The sequence below is a fragment of the Polypterus senegalus genome, chromosome 12, assembly GCF_016835505.1.
Source record: "Polypterus senegalus isolate Bchr_013 chromosome 12, ASM1683550v1, whole genome shotgun sequence".
NCBI classification, from domain to species: domain Eukaryota; kingdom Metazoa; phylum Chordata; class Cladistia; order Polypteriformes; family Polypteridae; genus Polypterus; species Polypterus senegalus.
This window is the reverse complement of record NC_053165.1, coordinates 148107941-148131074: the sequence shown is the minus strand read 5'-3', so window position 1 is coordinate 148131074 and position 23134 is coordinate 148107941. Positions and strand designations below refer to the sequence as shown.

The 23134-nt window shown below is 42.1% G+C and overlaps 1 protein-coding gene across 6 annotated transcripts in view; it reads left to right on the top strand.

The window, feature by feature from the left end:
- LOC120539924 (protein unc-13 homolog C-like) overlaps positions 1–22491 on the top strand; it is a 471266-nt gene extending 448775 nt beyond the window's left edge. For 5 of the 6 annotated variants that reach the window (XM_039770280.1, XM_039770279.1, XM_039770278.1 and 2 more), the window contains 3 exons: positions 7757–7849; positions 9032–9191; positions 20555–22029. In XM_039770280.1, the coding sequence (XP_039626214.1) occupies positions 7757–7849; positions 9032–9191; positions 20555–20861 (560 nt within the window). In that variant the 3' untranslated portion in view covers positions 20862–22029. Of the gene's footprint in view, positions 1–7756; positions 7850–9031; positions 9192–20554; positions 22030–22373 lie in introns of those variants that run through there. The other variant, XM_039770276.1, reaches the window with a different exon arrangement.
- The last annotated feature ends 643 nt before the right edge of the window (positions 22492–23134 follow it).

The following is a 23134-nucleotide window of genomic DNA, read 5'->3' as shown; positions in this document are numbered from 1 at the left end:
ATTCATGAAGCATGTCAGAATTACAGCATAACCAACGTAACTCTTGGAGGTCGCTCAAAATCCACTTTTCAGTTTGTTAAGATGCATTATGACTGTGGATACTAAATCTGAAAATGGGTTTTGCATGCCTAAGACGTATTATAAGATAGAGTACACACCCAAAATTCAAGTTGGTTAAATTCCTAGAGCGCCCGCAAATTGTGAAAAACCGTGACTTTTGGATGTGGTTAAAAATGCCTATTTTTATAGTTTAAACCCTAAATACAGTATGCCCCCAAAGCACTTTAATTTCTTTGCAAACTCAGCTTAATACATTAATAAATTACTTAAAAATTACCTTAATACATTACCTAAAAACAGAATGTAAAGGTAAACCCGTATACTGTACAGTACTGTATTGCTATGTCTCCCGCAGTGCTAGAACGTAAAATAGCAATGTTACCACTATACATACTGTAATTCATGCAAGCGCGTTTTCTTTGGTATGCACTGTCATTTTCTTTGCTATAAGTAGCAGTAAAATGTACGAGTACTCACCATGATGAATGATATTGATGATGATGATGATGATGTAGCTGTTCAATACGATGCAGAGGATTTAAAACTCCTCGGGTGGCGCCTCTTCTTCAGGCGCTTCAGGAGGAGTCGTATCTTTGGACGGGTCTTCTTCTGGTGGAGTTTCGTGCTGGCTTTTCTTTATAGGCTTCAGGAACATTGTGATGGGAAGCTACTACATTGTCTCCTGTAGCAAACTGCTGGTACAATTTCCGTGCTTTCTCACGGATGATGTTACCGTCCAAGGGGATGTTGTTCTTCCTGCAGTCGGTGATCCACAATGCCAAGGCAGATTCCATCCTGACGATATTTTTATTCCTTACGGTCGTTACCTTTTTGGCAGTATCACAGAAACTTACAGATACGGTACTCCAGATCACTGCTGCCGTTCTTCTTTATGTAGTGTGTGGTGCTTTCATTAATACCATAGTGGCACGCTACTGCAGCATAACTTTAGTGCCTGGAGCAAATCCAGTAATTCAGCCTTCTCCTGGAGTGTTTTAAACTTCTGCTGGCACTTATGGAATGGAATATTAGGATGGAATAGGATGACCAATGGTATGCAGGTTTGATTATTGGGGTTCTTCTTAGAGTGGATGTTACAAGGGTCTACTCCTGGCTTGATTGAGGGCCCTGTCCATAATATGAGAAGGGTATCCTCTGTCAGTGAAGAAACTTCTCATGCTGAGGGCTTCATTGTAGAAGTCAACCTCGTCACTATAGAAGTGTTGCAGTCTAAGGAGCTGTGAAAGAGTTTTTAGTTTGCCAGGGATGAAAGACACTATAACTGTGTGCGTCAGTCGGCTTGTAATAGACAGAACATTGAAGTCCTGAAAAGCTGAGAGACTGATATTTAAAAATGGTAGAGCTGTAGTAGTGGAACATTGCCTATAATCCTGAGAGATGGATGGAAACAAGTCAAATCATTAATGAATTCCAGTGGCTGACTTCTCTAATTAAGAAACTCCTCGTTCTGAGTGCTTCATTGCAGAAGACAGTATCATCACCGCAGAGGTGGAGTGTAAGGGAATATGAAAGAAGTAGAGAGTTTTCAGTATGCCAAGGATGGAAGGCGCTGTAAAAACGGTAACTGTGTGAGTCAGTTGGCTTGTAAATACACAGATGTTTTGAATCCAGGAAACCTGTTAGAAAGACCAATATCTAAAAATGGTAGAGTTGTGGTGGTGGAAATGGCAACTGTAAACCTGAGAAATGGATTAAAACTAGTAAAATCGTAACTAATTTCCTGTAGCTGGCTTCTGGAGCAACCAACACAATGGTTGATACATCTTTTGTACATGTCTTGCACAAAGCCTAAATAGGAAGAATAGAGATACTCTTTCATTACATCATTAGCATAGCTTGGTCCCATTCTAGTGCCCATTCCAACGCCACTGACCTGGTGAAAAAAAGTACAAGGCATTGATGGTAAGAATCAGTTCTGGTGAGGGTGTTCATGGGAGTACCATGTACTGGACATCTGTTGAATGCTAAATTAGCCCATTGTGTGTGTGTGTGTGTATCCAGGGTTGGTTCCCACCTTGCACCCAATACTGAATGAATAGGCACCAGCTACCTGTGAGCAAGAACTGAATGAGAAAATTGGGTGGATGTTATCTTCAGGCAGGCCATTGCACTTCTCTTCATTAGGCTTCTTTTCTCAGGTATTTGTCCAGTGTTATTTTTTATTCTATTCTTCTTGTTTTACACCTCACTTGTATTTCTCCAATTCCACTATCACCAGTAAATCAGGAGTTTACCACAAATTAGTAAGAGCGTCACCAAGCAGTGATGAACTACAATGAGGCACACCTCTGTTCAGTGGTCTCCTTTGATCTGTAGTCCCCTTAAGACACACCTTGGTTGAGTGGTCTCCTTGAATCTGTAGTCCCCTTAAGACACACCTTGGTTGAGTGGTCTCCTTTGATCTGTAGTCCCCTTAAGACACACCTTGGTTGAATGGTCTCCTTTGATCTGTAGTCCCCTTAAGACACACCTTGGTTGAGTGGTCTCCTTGAATCTGTAGTCCACTTAAGACACACCACAGCTGAGTGGTCTCCTTTGATCTGTAGTCCCCTTAAGACACACCTTGGTTGAGTGGTCTCCTTTGATCTGTAGTCCACTTAAGACACACCTTGGTAGAGTGGTCTCCTTTGATCTGTAGTCCCCTTAAGACACACCTTGGTTGAGTGGTCTCCTTGAATCTGTAGTCCCCTTAAGACACACCTTGGTTGAGTGGTCTCCTTTGATCTGTAGTCCCCTTAAGACACACCTTGGTTGAATGGTCTCCTTTGATCTGTAGTCCCCTTAAGACACACCTTGGTTGAGTGGTCTCCTTGAATCTGTAGTCCACTTAAGACACACCTCGGTTGAGTGGTCTCCTTTGATCTGTAGTCCCCTTAAGACACACCTTGGTTGAGTGGTCTCCTTTGATCTGTAGTCCACTTAAGACACACCTTGGTTGAGTGGTCTCCTTTGATCTGTAGTCCCCTCAAGACACACCTTGGTTGAGTGGTCTCCTTTGATCTGTAGTCCCCTTAAGACACACCTTGGTTGAGTGGTCTCCTTTGATCTGTAGTCCACTTAAGACACACCTTGGTAGAGTGGTCTCCTTTGATCTGTAGTCCCCTTAAGACACACCTTGGTTGAGTGGTCTCCTGGAATCTGTAGTCCACTTAAGACACACCTCGGTTGAGTGGTCTCCTTTGATCTGTAGTCCCCTTAAGACACACCTTGGTTGAGTGGTCTCCTTTGATCTGTAGTCCCCTCAAGACACACCTTGGTTGAGTGGTCTCCTTGAATCTGTAGTCCCCTTAAGACACACCTTGGTTGAGTGGTCTCCTTGAATCTGTAGTCCCCTTAAGACACACCTTGGTTGAGTGGTCTCCTTTGATCTGTAGTCCCCTTAAGACACACCTTGGTTTAGTGGTCTCCTTTGATCTGTAGTCCCCTTAAGACACACCTTGGTTGAGTGGTCTCCTTTGATCTGTAGTCCACTTAAGACACACCTCAGCTGAGTGGTCTCCTTGAATCTGTAGTCCCCTTAAGACACACCTTGGTTGAGTGGTCTTCTTGAATCTGTAGTCCACTTAAGACATACCTCAGTTGAGTGGTCTGCTTTGATTTGTAGTCCCCTTTTTTCTTGCTCACAATGCAGCGTCATACAAGACTATCAACTGCCATGCTATTTAACTTCAGGATTAATCTTTGGTGTCAAAGGTGTTTGGAAAGTCTAAGTAAATGTTGTAATGTGCATTTCATCTATTAAAGCAGACGTCCAACTGACAGCGGATTCATAATCCCAGGGACAAGATTTATATTTCAGGCTACCAGGGTTTTCATTTCACAGACTTTAAGACGCTCTGCACTCTCTTCCCCTTCACATTTCACGATGCCTTTATGCAAATTTGGCATCAGCCATGCAGTTGTGGATTATTTGTTTGCACTGTTATTCATTACTTTACTAATTGCAATTACTTCAGATTAGCCGAGGGGCACTCAGCAGTAGGCACACTTGGCGAGGTCACGTTTTATTAATTCGCATTATAATCCCCAGTTGTTCGTCAGACCACATTTTACACAATTTAATGCTCAGAGGCCCTCATTTAATATTCATTTTACAGCTTTGTACCAAAGGCTAAGCTGTTTTACTTAGTCATGATGTCATCTTTGACTGAAGGATTCCAAACCTGCATATCTTACTCCACTCCATTTTGGCCTTGCTCACCAAGCAGAGCTTCAGTGTTAGGGCTTGTGGTAATGAAAGAGTTTGATTACTAATAATTGTAGAGTGCAGCCAGTAAAGAAATCTTCTCAAACAGCTAACATGGATTGGATGGTTGTTGTCAAAAGGCCCAGGCAGCTCAGGCAGCTCAGGCATAAGACGTGGAAACTGTGAATGGAGCAGGGTAGCAACACCATTAATGGCCAGCTGGAGGTGCTATTGAATGGAAGCAATTCAAAGTGCATGAGCATCATACAAGAGGTATGTCAATGATTATCTGTACTCTGTTTATAAATATTTTTTAGGGCTGTGAACTTTGACCCGGACACAGACAGACGGACATCATATTGTCACCCAACACACCGTTTATTGTACAACTATTTACAAAAGTCACGTGCTCACAAAACCTCAGTGCTTCCAGCACCGATCCCCCAAAGTCCAGGCTCACAGTCCTTTGTGCCTTTCTCCTGGCCGCCTCCAGTCCTCGCTCCAGCTCTGTCTACTACCGCCCGACATCCACTGCTGACTGGAGGGAGGCGGCCCCTTTTATAGGAACTCGGATGGGCTCCAGCTGCTTCCTGGCAATCAGTCCTAGCCACACCCCAGTGTGGCGGAAGTGCCGGCTGCACAGCCGGAAGCCTTCCGGGTGTCCCCTGTCGTCTTCCCCCCAGCACTTCCTGGTGTGGCGGAAGTGCTGGGCTTCAGGGTTCCTCAGGCACCTGGGCGCCGCCTGGTGGTGGCCACGGGCCCCTACAGGGCTGGGCTTCCAAGCCCTGTACCCGAGGCCCCAACCTAACCAGGACGGATGCCCTCTCGCGGTCTGGAGGAGGCACAAGCCCTCCTCTGGTCCTCCTGGCCCGGTCGGGGACCACAGGGCATAAGTAGAGAACATGCAGACATATCATTTTTCAAAATAGTCTCCTTGCTTTTCAATGAGCTTTGTCAAGAATTCCACCAAAAATAAACCAAAAACATTTTTGGTGGGCCTCTCATGATCCACTTCTTTCACCTGCTGGTTTGTGGAATGGTGACGACCTCTTACAACATCTTTAAGTGTACCCAATAGACCAGTGGTCTCAAACTCCAGCCCTGGAGGGCCGCAGTGGCTGCAGGTTTTCATTCTAACCTTTTTCTTAATTGGTGAAAAGTTTTTGCTGCTCATAACTCCTTCTCTTTTCATTATAATTGACTTGTTTTTAGGATTTGTGGCTCTGAATTGCTTCATTTCTTTTCCTAAATGGCACCCAAACAGAAAAGAGATGTGAAGTGAGTGAGCCAACAGAAGACCAACTAAGTCAAGGCCTCAAACTCCAACCAGTTGCTTAAATCGGCACCGAGTCTTGTCGTTAATTAAACTCATTGCTCTCATTGTGTAATAGCAGAAATGTCCGAAATTGTTGATCTTCTCTTTTTTAAGAGCTCTGTGTAAATGTTTTGGGGTCCTGCATTCCTGAGACCTCCACCTTTCTTTATTTTCAGATATTGCATAATGGACATGGTTTGCTGGTCCTGTTTGGACTCATTTTGTATCTCATTACTGTTTGTCTGCTAATTAAGGAAAAATAAATAATTCAGGGGTCTTAGTGTTCAAGAGCAACTCAACTTAACTTCAAAAAAGAAGTAAATTAGCAGCAAAAACAGGTCACTAATTAAGAAAAGGGTTACAATGAAAACCTGCGGCCACTGTGGCCCCCCAGGACCAGAGTCTGAGACCACTGCAATAGATGGTAATCCAAGATTATCACGGTCATACAGTGGAGGGTCCTAGACCTTAAATCCCAGATTTTTAAATGTTTTAACAGTATGGGCTCAAGTATGTGGACACGCATTGTCGTGCAATAGCAACAAACCTTCAGCGTTTGCTTCGGATTGCAGGCTTCAGCTCGTCGCACAGCATCGCGGTGTTCACAGCTGTGCTCCTTTTCTGATAACGTTCCTTCTGAGTCCCAAACCTCTAGGAATTTCACTTTCCCCTGCAGATTGTTTTTTTTTTTTGGCTGGTGATCCCGGATGTTCCCATTCCATACTCTACTGTTTGCTCTACAGTTTGAAGTGATGCGTCCATTTTTCACCTCCAGTTACGATTCTCTTAAAAAATGCAACATCTTCATTACCGTAGTGGCCCAATGAGCATTGACAGGTGGTTAGATGATTTTGCACTTGTTCTCCTCCTTAACCCATCTTGGACAGACTTTATGAAAATTAGGTCTGCTATGGATGAAGTCATATGAACCATGGTTAGTTTACATGTGATTTACTGCTGCATTGAGAGCCACTCGTTGGTTTGTACAGACCTGCTCAATGTTGTGTTGTTGTCGGTAGTGGACATGGAAGGGCGTCCCACTCCTTTTTCCTTGTCCAACTTCTTAGTCAATTCACCAGCACTTCACTGTTGTAAAACTCGGTCTCCATATTGTGCAGAAAGCCTCTTGTGGGTTTGAGACCCAGGTACACCTTCAGCCCTTAAGAAGTGGGTCGCTGCTCCCTGCTCTTCTTTGCTGGGTGATTGGCTGGCTGGTGTAGTGGCCTTTTCGAGTTACCCGTTGGTTGGTTGGTTTGCTGATTGCTTGGCTGGTTGGTATGCTGGGTGACCAGTTATGTGACTAGTAGATGATTGACTGGATGAATTGAATGATTTTGTTTTGTCTGTGTGATGGATGAGCAGCTTGACAGAACAGTTTGCTGTTTGTACGTCAGTTGATTACTTCAGTGCTTACCTAATTGGATAAAGGGATTGGATGGTTTTCGGAGCTTTGGATTGGTTAATTGGCTGATTTATTATTTTTACGATTTTATGAATGATTAGGAGTTGGATGATGGCATGACAAATGTAAACTTGGTTAATCCTCTTCAAATGTTCAGCATGCGATTAACTATACCAGCTGCATTGGGCACAAGTTGGGTACATGCCCATCAAAATACCAAGTTTGATAGCGTATTTTTGGGCACAAGTTGGGAACAAGTCTGTCAAATTACCAAGTTTGGTGATGTATTGTTAAGTACAAGTCAAGTACCAATCTGTCAAAATACCAAGTTTGATGATGTATTGTTTGGCACAAGTCAGGTACCAATCTGTCAAAATACCAAGTTTTGTGGTGTATTGTTGGGCATGAATCAGGTACCAATCTGTCAAAATACCAAGTCTGATGATGTATTGTTGGGCACAAATCAGGCACCAATCTGTCAAAATACCAAGTCTAATGATGTATTGTTGGGCACAAGCTGGGTACCAATCTGTCAAAATACCAAGTTTGATGACGTTGGTCACAAGTCAGGTTCCAATCTGTCTAAATACCAAGTCTGATGACGTATTGTTGGGCATGAGTCGGGTACCAGTTCATCAAAATGGGATATTGACTAATTTGTATATTTTGTGTATGTGACACACTGCTTCATTAATTGTCTGTTGTTAGGTGGGCTGGTGGATTAAATAATTGCCCTTGCCAAATATTGAACTATTTTTATTTTATCTTATAGGTCAGTCTGCCAGTGCATCATTGGGTGAAATATCCATTCATGTGGATCTTCTAACTCACCCTGGTACAGGGGAGCATAAAGTCACAGTTAAAAGTAAGTGCCACCCAACAGGTCTTGTGATTATACTTTATAGGCAGAGTGGGGTCCACTTGGGCCGTTTCGACGACAAGTCAGGAAGCACCCGTGAATGAGGTGCTGGTCCATATTAGGGCGCAGTAATCTCACTCTGCTGAATTTTCAGACTACAGAAATGAGACATCAGTGCATTATAAGGCACACTCAGCCCCAACATAGCAGACAGCTTAATGTGGTGGGGTGGGATGTCCATACAGCTATTTAACTCTTTCAGGGCTGAATTTTTTTTTTTTTGGAAAAGCACACATAGTTATGGTTTCGTGCATAAATCAGCATAAAACATTTGTTGCTGTGTGCTGTGGCTGCTGATGGCGCATGTTCACCATCTCTGGCGGGGGCGGCTCGACGGCCAGCATGAATGTGCAGTGGACGGTGGTGAGAGTAGCAAACGCAATGCAATCGAGTTTGTTCCTGTTGTCACCGTAAGTGGTGGTCCTCCCAGGTAAACATTGTCATAGGAACATCTCCTACAAGAACATGGTCAGCACTATGATCCACTGGGAATATTGACAGTCAAAATAATATAACAAGAAAGAAAGAAAGAAAGAAAGAAAGCTGTCACACTTAAAGTATGGGTGGCAGGTTGTGTACTCCATGACAGCATCAAATTTAAATCTCCAACACTCCCCCACACTTCCCCTTTGTTGTTGAGATTTCTCTCTTTATAATCTATTGTTTATTTAAGCAGCACACACAAAATTACAAAGTCATTTTAAAGAGTTTAGATGTTCATCAGTTCATAATTAGACAAACTGTCTATAAATTGAGATGATTTAGTACTACCGCTACAAGTCTCACATGCCAATGATACTACGTGCTCAGGTAGATTTTTGGATACAACGTGACCAAAATGTTTATGGCCGCTTAGGATTATTTAAATTTTTCATTTTCTAACATTTGACAGCTTTCACTGTTGCCACACAAACAGACACTGGCGCTGTCAGAAATGAAGACTTGTGAGTCCCTTGTGCAAAGAAATATGCGATAGGGAAGAAGAAGAAATTCCAAGGAGAAAAAGCTGTAGCAGAAAGCTCAGTGGTGCATTTTGACATCTAATCAGCAAAGAGTTGCCATACTGAATTGAATACCTTAACTGATGGCTCTGTCTAACTTATTTTTTTCTCGTTTTCTTCTTTGCAGTTGTGGCAGTGAATAACATAAACTGGCAAACAAACACAATGTTCCGTCCGTTTGTGGAAGTCACCATCATGGGCCCGAACCTCAGCGACAGAAAACGCAAGTTCAGTACAAAAACGAAAAGCAACACTTGGTGCCCCAAGTATAATGAAACATTCCACTTGTAAGTCACTATAATGTATCTGTCTAGAACAATTCATAAACTTATATATATATCCTTTATACCAAGAGTAATATGTCTGCATAATCCCTCACTGTGACTGTGACTGCCAAGTCAGGAGTTTTCTTTCTTTTTAATTTTCTTGCTTTATAGTTACACAACTGTGTATGTGTTAGCATGTGTGTATAAACTTAGGTCCATAAATATTTGGACAGAGACAACTTTTTTCTAATTTTGGTTCTGTACATTACCACAATGAATTTTAAATGAAACAACTCAGATGCAGTTGAAGTGCAGACTTTCAGCTTCAATTCAGTGGGGTGAACAAAAAGATTACATAAAACTGTGAGGCAACTAAAGCATTTTTTAACACAATCCCTTCATTTCAGGGGCTCAAAAGTAATTAAATAACTGGAAATAAAATGTTCATTTCTAATACTTGGTTGAAAACCCTTTGCTGGCAATGACAGCCTGAAGTCTTGAACTCCTGGACATCACCAGATGCTGGGTTTTCTCCTTTTTAATGCTCTGCCAGGCCTTTACTGCAGTGGCTTTCAGTTGCTGTTTGTTTGTGGGCCTTTCTGTCCGAAGTTTAGTCTTCAACAAGTGAAATGCCTGCTCAATTGGGTTACGATCAGGTGACTGACTTGGCCATTCAAGAATATTCCACTTCTTTGCTTTAATAAACTCCTGGGTTGCTTTGGCTGTATGTTTTGAGTGATTGTCCATCTGTGTCATGAAATGCTGCCCAAACAATTTGACTGCATTTAGCTGGATTTGAGCAGACAGTATGTCTCTGAACCAAAGAATGTTTTTCCAGAACTGTGCTGGCTTTTTTAGATGTTCTTTAGCAAAGTCCAATCTAGCCTTTCTATTCTTGAGGCTTATGAGTGGCTTGAACCTTGCAGTGCACCCTCTGTATTTACTTTCATGCAGTCTTCTCTTTATGGTAGACTTGGATATCGATACGCCGACCCCCTGGAGAGTGTTGTTCATTTGGTTGGCTGTTGTGAAGGGAAATGATTCTGCGATCATCCACCACTGTTGTCTTCCGTGAACGTCCAGGTCTTTTTGCGTTGCCGAGTTCACCAGTGCTTGCTTTCTTTCACAGGATGTACCAAACTGTAGATTTTGCCACTCGTAACATTGTAGCAATTTCTCAGATGGGTTTTTTCTGTTTTCGTAAGTTAAGGATGGCTTCTTTCACCTGCATGGAGAGCTCCTTTGGCCGCATGTTGTCTGTTCACAGCAAAATCTTCCACATGCAAGCACCACACCTCAAATCAACTCCTGGCCTTTTATCTGCTTAATTGATAAGACATAACGACGGACTTGAACACACCTGCCATGAAATAGCCTTTGAGTCAATTGTCCAATTACTTTTGAGCCCCTGAAATGAAGGGATTGTGTTAAAAAAATGCTTTAGTTGCCTCACATTGTTATGCAATTATTTTGTTCACCCCACTGAATTAAAGCTGAAAGTCTGCACTTCAACTGCATCTGAGTTGTTTCATTTAAAATTCATTGTGGTAATGTACAGATCCAAAATTAGAAAAAAGTTGTCTCTCTCCAAATATCTATGGACCTAAGTGTATATATTTATTTGTTTACTTACTTATCCACCTATTTATGTATTTATTCATTCTATCTATCTATCTATCTATCTATCTATCTATCTATCTATCTATCTATCTATTATATAGTGCCTTTCATTTCTATCTATCTATCTATCTATCTATCTATCTATCTATCTATCTATCTATCTATCTATCATATAGTGCCTTTCTATCTATCTATCTATCTATCTATCTATCTATCTATCTATCTATCTATCTATCTATCTATGTTATATATAGTGCCTTTCACTCTGTCTATTTATTTTTTAGTGTCTTTCTATATCAATCTATCTAATCATATAGTGCCTTTCCTATCTATCTATCTATCTATCTATCTATCTATCTATCTATCTATCTATCTATCATATAGTGCCTTTCCTATCTATCTATCTATCTATCTATCTATCTATCTATCTATCTATCTATCTATCTGTTTTAGCTAACAATGCACACATTTTGTGTTTTGTTCTTGTACATATTGAATACACTACACAATCATTCAAGCAGTGTGGGTTTGAAAAAGTCTATGAACCCCTAGGCTGATGACATCAGCAAAAGCTAATTGGAGTCCAGCCAATGAAAGGAGAATGGAGGTGGAGAATGGAGGTGTGGTTTAGAAATACTTTGACCAATAAACCTTTTTGAGTTTGCTATTCACAAGAAGCTTCTGCTGATGTTAACATCTCCATTCATGAGTCTACCATATGCAAGACATTGAACAGACATGGTGACTATGGCAGGAAGAAGCTGATGCTCTCCAAAACGAACATTGCCATGCCTTTTTATTGTGATTTTATTCATTTGCTTGTTATTGCATGTTACTTAAAGTATTCAGTATTTGAGGGTACACGTAAGAAAGTCAAAACACAAGCATAAAGGGTTGGGAAACCAAAGGTTTAATTGGCAGGGTCAAATGCCAATGAAAAAGAGAAAAGAAGCACCTGAGGTAAAGTGTCTTATGCAGACATGAGTCTCGAAGTGACAGACCCCTCCTGGTGTAGCTGGTTCTTATGTGAGTCCTGGGGCAGAAGAGCCAGGACTTCTGGATGAGAGGCAGTTGTGACCATCAGATCTCCTCAGGTCAATGATCCTCGGTTCTGAGATCAAAAGAGCTAAAGTTGTAACCAACAGCGCCAACCTGCATCCCGGAGTGGATTTCCAGATGTAACAGAAGGTCTGAAGATGCCCCCTACAATGCTAATAAGCATTTTTATTGAACTTTGTCATAGGGTGTCTGAATTAAATTCAAGTCATTTATAACAAATTGGTGTAACAGCTGTATCCTCCAAACTGTGTATTTGGATACAAAGACACTAGTCACCAAGGGCACCTAAAGGCTTATGCCAGCTCTAGAGGAGTAGCAATTGTCAGACTTCTGCTATGTCATCAATGTCCCTGTGTTGGATTAAATGGGAATGATGGTGAAAGGATCTCAGATCACCGGAGTCCTCTGTGACTGCCACGTGCCAGACCATCTTAAGTCCAAGATATACAAAACGGTGGTGTGCCCAGTTGCCCTCTATGTCTCAGAGTGCTGGACAGCTACTGCAAAGCACGAAACGGACTCTTAGTGCGATGGAAACGCGGATGGTGTGGTGGTGCCTTGGTTTGATGAGATGGGACCATGTCATGAATTCTGATGTCCAGAAATGGATGGGAGTTGCACCAATCATGGAAAAGATGTGTGAGGCAAGGCTACAATGATATGGGCATGTCACCCACGGTGATGAGAACTCAGTGACCAGAACAGCACTGCGCCTGAGTCCCCAAGGCAGACACCCGCAAGGGAGACCGAAGAAACATTGGATGGACTATATCAAGGAGGACATGAAAATCGCTGGTGTTGCCCCAGAGGAAACCGTGGATCACGCCAAATGGAGGAGTCGTTACAGACGAGCGGACCCTCCAATCGTGTGGGATTATTACTATGAAGAAGAAGATGGTGAAAGGATCTCAAAATCAAAGTTAAAGGCATTAAACTCCATCAAAACTAAACAAATCCACTCCTCTGTTTGGCTGGATCAGCCTCTAAATTGATTTGCTGGGCCCACCACTTGGTTGTAGTCCACAGAACGGAGCTCCTGGCAAACTGTCTTCATCCCATGAAGGCACATGCTGGTACATTACAAAGGAAGTCATTTTTTCCTTCCTTAGGGCAACATCCAGTGACATTCAATAACTGGCCCCAGGATGAACTCACATCAGGCTCTTCTACTCTGGTTGTGCTCACTAGAGTAAAGCCGTTCACATCCAATAAGTGACTGAGGTCACTGAACCATGAATCAGATGCTCATGAAGAAACCGCTACATTCTGCTGTTTTATAAATCTTGTGCCAGTATACTAAGTTCTTAAATACAATATACTGTACAGTATGTCCTATTCGTGTTTGAAGAAAATTCCAGACGGTGCATAGTGATAAGGAACCTAAGTGGTTAGAACTTAATGAAGGCTTTCTGCTGCTTATTTGAGTCTTGATGGATATGCTGTTAAAGGGGTTCATTTTGGAATCTTTGTTTCCTATTTTCCTGGAATACATTTTATTTATTTCTTTGTAGAGTATGCCCCTGTATTTAGTAAAGGCTTTGTGGTATCTAGTCTGTTGTAAAATATGTCCCCCTTGTGTTGGGAAAACTGCATTACCATGATGTGGGCTGAGAACAAAGATGGAGAAAACACTGACGCAACATAACCTCAATGGCCTGTGCTTTATATACAGTGGAGAACTTTTTGTTATCTTTCCATCCATCCATCCATTGTGGGGATGATGTAATAATGTTTAAATTAAATATGTACTTAGTACTAGGGTGTTGTACTGTGTTATGGATGTAATGAGAAGTCTAGCAAAATGACACCTTTTATTGGCTAACTAAAAAGATTACAATATGCAAGCTTTCAAAGGGGCCTGAGTTGCCTCGAAAGCTTGCATATTGTAATCTTTGTTTTATTTAGACAATAAAAGGGGTCATTTTACTTGACTTCTCCCTACAATATGTACTTAGAAAAAATAATACTTTAGACCCAGTCTTACTGCAGTTTAAAACTAGTATTGATAAAATCTCAGAAATTCTGGCCAGCTAACCTGAGGGAGTGCAGGTGGTTAGGACATGAACAGGCTGCCAAGGGAATGGGTTGTACCTGAGCTGTTTCATTGGTGAAGGACCCTGGAAATGTTCAGGAGGCGTGCCAGGTCACAATAAGTGGAGTCTAGCATGCTGCAGACCTTCACTGCCATTTTTCCAGCCCGTGAGGAGAACACCAAGTCTCTCTCTGCCGCCTATGCAGACGATAATCTGGCTAAGAAGAGAATTGAGTGTAATTACAAGTTTATGTACCGCCAGAAAGTGCACATCTGCCACTTTTGGACACCATCCATCCTTTTGTGTTTCGTAATTCTGTAAAAGTTCAAACATTTTGACTAGTCTCGCATAGTCATTGTTTGTTGATAGTTTGGGAGTGGTGGGACCAACTTTTTAAAGAAGAGCAGGAGAGGTTAGGAGCAGGCACTAATACAGCACCTACCATACGACAAACCACCTCATGATCCCATATTAGGACCCAAGCGTAGTCGTGAAATGGGTGACACCTCAGCAACACAATAGTACAAATGGAGGGGAACTGTGTGAAGTTTTTTTGCAGTGGCTGGAGTGCCAATCTTACCACCAACCACCGAGTTTTCCCTGCAAGTTGGGGGACCTGCTTTCAGGTCTGGATGCTGGTTAACGCCATACCCAGGAAGGTGCAATTTCAGGTTAAGGGCCTTGCTCACATCCCAAGAGCCAGCTTTTGTAGCCGAGGATCGGACCGCCAAGGTCCCTGCCTTCGGCCACTACCCATCTCACATTGCACCCAACCTCCTTGGCCCCTCCTATAGGTGCTGAGCCCATGGGAAGGGGGACCCACGTTGTCTCTTCGGGCTGTGCCCGGCCGAGCCTCATGAGTGCATGCCCAGCCACCAGGCGCTCGCCATCCAGCCCGACCTCCAGGCCTGGCTCCAGAGAAGGGCCCCTATGACCCACGTCCGGGCGAGGGAAAACAAACAGTAGACCAGCTCAACACCCTTAGCAGGGTCCTGGAGGGTGCATGGGAGTTTACCCAACCAGTCTACATGTGTTTTGTGGACTTGGAAAAGGTGTTTGACTGTGTCCCTCGGGGAATCCTGTGGGAGGTGCTCGGGAAGTATGGGGTACCGGACCCCCTGATAAGGGCTGTTCGGTCCCTGTACAACTGGTGTCAGAGCTTGGTCCGCATTGCCAGCAGTAAGTTGAACCCGTTTCCGGTGAGAGTTGGACTCTGCTAGGGCTGCCCTTTGTCACCGATTCTGCTCATAACTTTTATGGACAGAATTTCTAGGCGTGGCCAGGGCGTTGAGGGGGTCCGGTTTGGTGGACTCAGGATGGGGTCACTGCTTTTTGCAGATGATGTTGTCCTTTTTGCTTCATCAGGCCGTGATCTTCAGCTCTCTCTGGATCGGTTCGCAGCCAAGTGTGAAGCGGCTGGGATGGGAATCTGCACTTCCAAATCTGAGACCGTGGTTCTCAGCCAGAAAAGGGTGGAGTGCCCTCTCAGGGTTGGGAGCGAGATCCTGCCCCAAGTGGAGGAGTTCAAGTATCTCAGGGTCTTATTCACAAGTGAGGGAAGAATAGAGCGTGAGATCAACAGGCGGATCAGTGCGGTATCCACAGTGATGTGGGCTCTGCATTGGTCTGTCATGGTGAAAAAGGACCCTTTAGCTGACTCCCATGCACATGTTTGTGACACAGGGTAAAAAGCAAAATCATTGCTGACCCAGAAGGAAATGGCAGTTTTGCACCAAAAAGGTTTATAGTTTCATGGTTTAAGGATTCAGCTGGCATGAAAAAAATGATGTTAAGCTGTTGCTCCATATTTGTTCATAGTGACAGCAAGTGGTGGCACCCTATCAAGCCCTGACTCTAAGCCTCACCATTAAAAAAAGCTAACAAAGTCACCTGCCAGCGTCTTCTTCACTCATTCCAAAGAACAGACAAACACCAAAATGAAGAAGAGAGGTAGATGATAAGCAAAATACAAGAAAACAGTAACCATCTAGGAAAACCCAGCAAAGAATGGCACAAAGACCTGGTCTAACAGCTCCATGCAAAGATCAAGAAGAAGCTGTTGACTGGCCTCCTGCGCCTCGTCTTTGACAATGTCACCCGCTGTCACACCACATACCAGTGTCAGGATTCAGCCGGCGAGCACCAGGGAGTATCCGCATGTGTAAGCTTGCAGTGTGTGTGAACAAGCCTGGCAGCAGATGACATACCGACAGCCACTGTGGTGAAACTAAGGAAATACAGGAGGTCGCAGCTCACCAAGATCAGCAAAAATAAATAATTTAATCATTCAAAGTAAATAAAACGCTCATTAGTGCTACCAATCCTCACAAACAGCTCCAGCTGAGCCAGAAATGTAACATTTCAGGAAATTAAAGAATGGTCATTAAATTATCAAAATAGTGGCCTTGTGGCAAACGCTTTACTTCCTGGAAATCCTCCATTAGGCTGGATACAGAGTGACTGGGATGTTTTAGAAAACGAAATAATGGCCCCCTACAAGCACATGATAATCTCTCACCAGGAGCTGAACTGGCTGAAAAGCCTAACATAGCCATCCTGTAGGGTACTAACAATCTTAGCCAGATGACACACTGAGCTTGACAGTTCAGAAAATGGAAGAGAAAGGTCGCCATTCCAGCAAACAATAGTCTTAACAGCAAAAAGCGACTGTAAGTGTCAGTGACTTACTTATCAAAAAGTGACTGTAAAGTTTCAGCCAGAGAGCAAAATGTACTGTACGTGATGTTTCAGAAAATGAGAGACATGGTCATCCTACTGACAAACAGTAGTTTTGTGTCAAAGGTTTTAGTTGGTTAAAAGCCTCACAAAACCAGAAGGAACACGAGAACATCAGAAGATTGACAATGGAAAGAAGACCATTCAGTCATTGAAGCACCTGTGTTTAGCTGACAACTAATCTCTCTCAATATCTCATCTAGATATTTTATAAAAGTCGTCAAGGTTTCCACTTCAAAGATATGACTCTGCAGTTTTCTCCAGATTCCCAGAATGCTTTGTGTGAAGATGCCAAAGTGCAAAGGGAGATCAAGTCACGTCAGGTTGGGAAGCATGCAATGATTACCGCACCCACCATATGACGAAACACCTCAGAATCCTGATTGGCAACCCCCTGACAGACATGCGGTCCAGTCTCACCCCCTGAAAATGACCATCTATCAGGCGTAGCCAGGTGTTATGTGGGTGTCCCCTTGGCCTGGTCCAGCCGCTCGGGTCATCAACAATGAGGATTCAACCTCGAGGAATCTCACCACATGGCCATAGTGCTGTAACTGACATCCCTCGTAATGCATGCAATGTGCCTTGTTCGGGACTCCATCAACAACCGGTTAGTCAACACGACTAGAGGTACCCAAGGATTCTCTGAAGAGACACAGTACTGAAGGAGTCCAGTCTTTATCTCAGGTCACTAGATAGCGTCCATGTCTTACATACAAGGGAACACCAGTACTCTAAAGACTTGGACCTTCATATATTTGCAAAAGGGATGAACATCGGTTATAAATACAAGATAGGAGACACTGTCCTAAAGGAAGCAACCTCCTAAAAAAGATTTAGGGGTTTATGATGACATAACATTTTCATTGTCTAAGCAATGTGCAGAAGCTATTAAAAAGGAAAACGTTAGGTTACATCATTAAAACGATTGAATATAAATCGAGGGATGTTATGCTCAGACTATATAATGCACTAGTGAAACCACATCTGGAGTATTGTGTGCAGTTCTGGTCACCACGGTACAAAAATACATAACAGCACTTAGAACTGTGCAGAAGAGAGCAACGAAGTGCACCATGGGACTTAAGGACATGTCCTACTGTGACAGATTCAGAGAATTAAACCCGTTCAGTCTCAAGCAGAGGAGACTGTGTAAGGATCTAATCCAAGTCTTCAAACTACTCGAAGTGATTGGTAAAGTAGATCCAACAGAATTCTTTCAACTTAATAGTGAATCAAGTACTTGAGGACATTGGTGGAGATAAAGTGCATTTAAAACTGAAAACAAATGTAAATATCTAGGATCAGTGGTAGCCTGAGAATGAGATGCAGAGATAACCCATAGAGTACAGTGTGGATGGAACACCTGGAACAATCAGGAGTATTGCATGATCAAAGAACTAAGGCGAAGGCTAAAGATCAGGTTTATAAGACCAGCAATGATATATGGAGCTGAGACATGGCCAGCAAAGGGGGCACAGGAGAAGACTTAGATGTGGCAGAAATAAGAATGTTGAGATGGATGTGTGGAGTTACAAAAAAGGACAGAATATGAAATGAGACAATCAGAGGTACAACACAAGAGGGTGAAACATCTAAGAAAGAACTGGAAAGTAGTCTGAAGTGGTGTGGACACATGATGAGGAGAGACAAGGAATATGTGGGTAAAAGAGTGATGGGAGTAGAAGTCCAGGGGAAGGGAAAGTGAGGGAGGCCAAAGTGGAGGTGAGTGGATAAAGTTAAAGATTTGAAGGAAAAGGGTCTCACTGAAGAGGAGCCAGACCAAGCTATATGGAGAAGGTTGATCAAGCACATCAACCCCACATAGAAGTGGGAAAGGAAGAAGAAGAAAAATTTAAGACTGAAGCCAAGAAGCACTTCTTTACTCAAAGAGTTTTGGGGAGTCCATAGCAAACTACCAAGTCATGGAGTTGAAACATAAGCATGACAACCTTTAAGAAGTCCTTGGTTGTGATACTGGGGCAGCTTACTTGTATGGTCTCTCAAGCTACAGAAAATGGTCTCAAATTTCTTTTATTGACTATCTCTATTTGTGTTTCCTTGTTTTTTTTATTGTCTGATTTTGAATTCTGAAGGTGGCAACCATTTCGGTTTTCCGTCACAATCTCAACATTCATCAGGCCATACGAATGCAGTTTTCCAGCATTTTCACACAAATACCCACAGATCAGTTATGAAGCGTTTGGTATAGAATAGGACTCTAAGGACCTCCAGATCTTGACTTTAGATTATATTTTTGGCAATCTAGGTGAATACAATGAATGAGCTTGTTGGATGGAGTGGCCTGTACTTGTCACAGTTGTTCTACTGATATTTCTGGTGGATGGTTAGAGCGGTTCCATGACAACTCCCCACATCAGTCAATTCCCCACATTCCCAACTCCCCACAATTACAATTCCCCACATCACAATTCCCCACATTGCAATTCCCCACATTGCAATTCCCCACTTCCACAACTCCCCACATTGGGATAATATTTATTATAACCATAGACTAATGTACTATATAAGACAGTCCATATAATGATACAAAAGCGTGCCCTCCGTTTCCCCACATCGAGCATTATTTTATTTAAAAACGCTACTTGTTAATAAATATGTAAAAATACATTATCCAAGCATGCATTTTTATATACAATTTGCCTTTTAAAAATTTGAAACAGGTAAGTTGAATTCTATTATTTTTTGAATCTTTCTTAAAACATGCTAAAACGTAACATTTTTGATTTTTATCTTTTTTTAAATTACCAAAATTAAAGTTCTCAAAAATAATAGACTTTACTTATGGTGTAAAAATAAAAACACGAAATAAATCAAATAAAATTCTTCTCGCCTTACAACGTATCTCGTGCTCAGCGTCAGCGCACCAGACCACAGCCAAAAGGAAGAAGTATTGAGGCTGTCCAAGGGTATGCCAATCAACAGGATAAGATTAAGTATTTGAGAAAATTGGCCAACATGCAGTTTCCAAAGTAACCTTTGTGTTTAGTAGTTTCTGTGTACTTTAGTCATTCTTGTCAATTATTAATAGTTTTTGTACTGTACATTTAGTTTAATGATTTTTCTTTTATTAGATAAACCTGTACAGTGGAATTATTAGCAAATGGAATAGGACCTTATCTAATTCATTATTTTGTACCAAGCATATTTTGTATTAAACTCATTTGTTCATTTGTGTATATCAGTTACTTGTATTTTGTAATCAGTAATGCATTTCAATAAATTGTCATGAAATAAAACTTTTGGAGATTAATTACTACTATTTGCATTTTAGAATTCCTTCATTATATTATTAATTCAGTGCACTCCATATTATCCCAATGTGGGGAGTTGTGGAAGTGGGAATTGCAATGTGGGAATTGCAATGTGGGGAATTGTGATGTGGGGAATTGTAATTGTGGGGAGTTGGGAATGTGGGGAATTGACTGATGTGGGGAATTGTCTGGCCACCGGTTAGAGCACAGTGAAAGTGATGTGCTGCTGTGTGAGGCTTTACAGGACATAAAAGGTTTGCCATAATGTACATTACACATACTAATGAAGTTCTAACATGGAATGGTACCAGCTCCATACTAATATATCAAAAACTTACGTTTTCTTTATTAGGAACTTTCTAAAATTTTCTTAGATGAGACAGTAAACAAAGAAAAGTAGATAGACATAGTATGTAGTTGGAGCGAAATATTGATTAGAAATTCTGATTTTTGAAAGCAGTTTTATAAACGTAAAATCATTATCAACCATAGTCGATCAAATTGATCTACGGTGTTGCATATGTTAGAACAAGATCTTTATATCCTGGTGCAAGAAACGGTGCTTTAGGAAGTTCTCATTGGGGCAGATGGGGTACAATGTAATATAAGTAGATTTATGAATTTTCTTAAACCTCTTACTTTTCCCATTTCTGTTCTGTAGCGTTCTGAGTAATGAAGATGGACCCGAGGCCTACGAACTTCACCTGTCCGTAAAGGACTATTGCTTTGCCAGAGAGGACCGTATCATCGGTATGACTGTTATCCAGCTGAAGGACTTAGTAGAAAAGGGCAGCTGTGCATCCTGGTATCCTCTGGTTAAAAGCATCTCGATGGATGAAACTGGACTCACAATCCTGAGAATTCTTTCCCAGAGGACCAACGATGAAGTGGCCAAAGAGTTTGTCCGCCTCAAGTCGGATTCACGTTCTCCTGAGGAGTCGGTTGAAAATAGCAGCAGGAGCAAGTGAGAAGTGAGGTGAAGTTCTCCGGTCTGTTTAGTGCATGTGTGTAAACATCTGTTGGAATGTTCAATTTGAAATAAGTGCAAGTGTTTACCTATAATTAGTACCTGCTGTATTCTCCGAGTCATGTTACAAAACCTTAAGATAAAAAAAAAACACTTTTTTTGTACAAATTATAGTCTTCTTGGACAGATAACTGTTCAGATAAAGTGCCAAACCAGAACAAAAAAATGAAAAAAATGGAATCCTTGGTATCTTTTAGAAATCTGCTTGACTATTTTCGTACAAAGTGTTTTATTCATTCGAGTACTGCTGATGGTTGAAAAGGTTGTTTCCATTTGCACAGCTGTGTGTCAATGAGTCAGACACCGCATCCCGTTCTGTGCATGCCCTCCTCCCAGTTCACCATTACCATCGGCGTGGGTCAGACCCCTCCTCTTCCCCTTTTTGTACTTGGTGCTCGCCTAACGAGACGTTTTCTAATATGGCGACGACTGCTACAATTCAGTATGTGATGGGTGTTTGTAATCTTTTGTACTCCTCTTTTTTTTGGGATTCTTCCTCTCAGTTTTCTGCACATCTGAAAATAATCGGTGAGAATGGCGTACTGTCTGACGGTCTCTTGTGTGTCCTTTGGCTTCTGGCCTTCTTGAATTATCACTGTGAAGATCCATTCGGAAGTCAAGCTTTCTCGACACAGCTAACAGTCTGATCTCGTCATTTCATCCGAAAATAACTGCCAAAGTCAACGACAATGTTCGTAATGGGGGGAAGAAAATATCAAGCCGTTATCTGTGTGAGGAAGCGTATTCATGTCTGTTCTGTGTCTTTCTGTTTTCGTTTTCTTTTTCGTTTTTCTTACAGCTACATTACTGGTCGTGGATGGTTTGGGTTACAAAAATCTTCTATTTTTTTTGACCGGTGTGAAGCTGTTCGACTGTTTTAAAAGTTGTCAAATGTTGCTTTACTTATTTGCTACTTTTCTTTAAGCTGTTTTACATATTTTATTTAAATAAAGAGAAGAAGAATATAAATAAAAAGAAGCTAAACATTTGCTAATTATGCAACATTCCTATGTATTGCACTGATGGCGAATTGTATGTCATGTAAATATACTGTACTTAGTGACAAATTATAAATGTTGCCTGACTGCCTCCTTATTTAGTGTGTCTTTATATGCTTTTTAAAATGCAGCCGATAATGTTTATAATAAAACTCGGAAATTATAGAATGGAAGAGCCCACGCAATTTAAACTCTAGATGGACATTTTGATGGAAAAACCAAAGGTGATGTGCAAAGGATGGCCGCTCCCGTATGGCCACATCCGACAGCATGGTTCCCCACTCCTACAGTGTGCTGGAGGATGTGCCATCGCCAGTTTCCTGGATCTGTGGGCATTGTGAGCAGCCTGGTGGCACATCAGTCAGTCCACCAGGTTTCTGCGGCCGTTTTAATGTCTAAAACGCATGAATCGGCACTCGCATTTGATTGTTTCTCTTCTTCTCTTGTTCCTACAGCACAACCACATCTCTCGTTTTTGCACATTGCATTCAATTTTTTTAGTAGACTTTTCCCTCCTACTGCCAACTTCTTCCAATGACCAGTCTCCCCATACCACCCCACATCATTGACTCTTACCATGTCAACTAGAATAGCCAGTGATGAGTCCACCTCTGTCCATAACTGAAGACAAAGAGAGGAGACACCTGTGAAAGCTTCGCAGATGGAGTCGGTCCTCGAGTTCTTAAGGCCTATACTGACCCACTTTATGGTGTCCCCTGTCACCTGTGTCATCTGTTCAGTCTGTCCGCTAAGGCTCCAGAAAGTACCACTGCTGTGGAAAACATCCTGCATTGTTCCAGTATCAAAGAAGGCCGGTGCCTCTTCACCTAATGACTACCAAGCAGTGGCACTTACATCTCATATCATGAAGAACTTAAGAACTTTGAGAAACTGGGTCTGGACTAATATGATTCCTCTTGTGGAAGACTACCTGGACCCACTGCAGTTTATCTATCAGACAAAACTAAGAAGGATCTAATTATCTATCTGCTCCACAAAGCTGCCAGCACTGTGAGTGTTATGTTTTTTGATCTCTCCAGTGCCTTTCACTTCCATCCAGTCATCTCTGTTAAGTGGTCAGCTCAGAAATATGTAGGTGGATGAGCCTGTGGTGTCCTGGATGATGGACTGTCTGTCAGGCAGACTGCAGTTTGTGAGACTCAAGGACTGTGTGAGCAACACTGGAGCACCACAACAAGCAGGCCTGCCCCCTCTT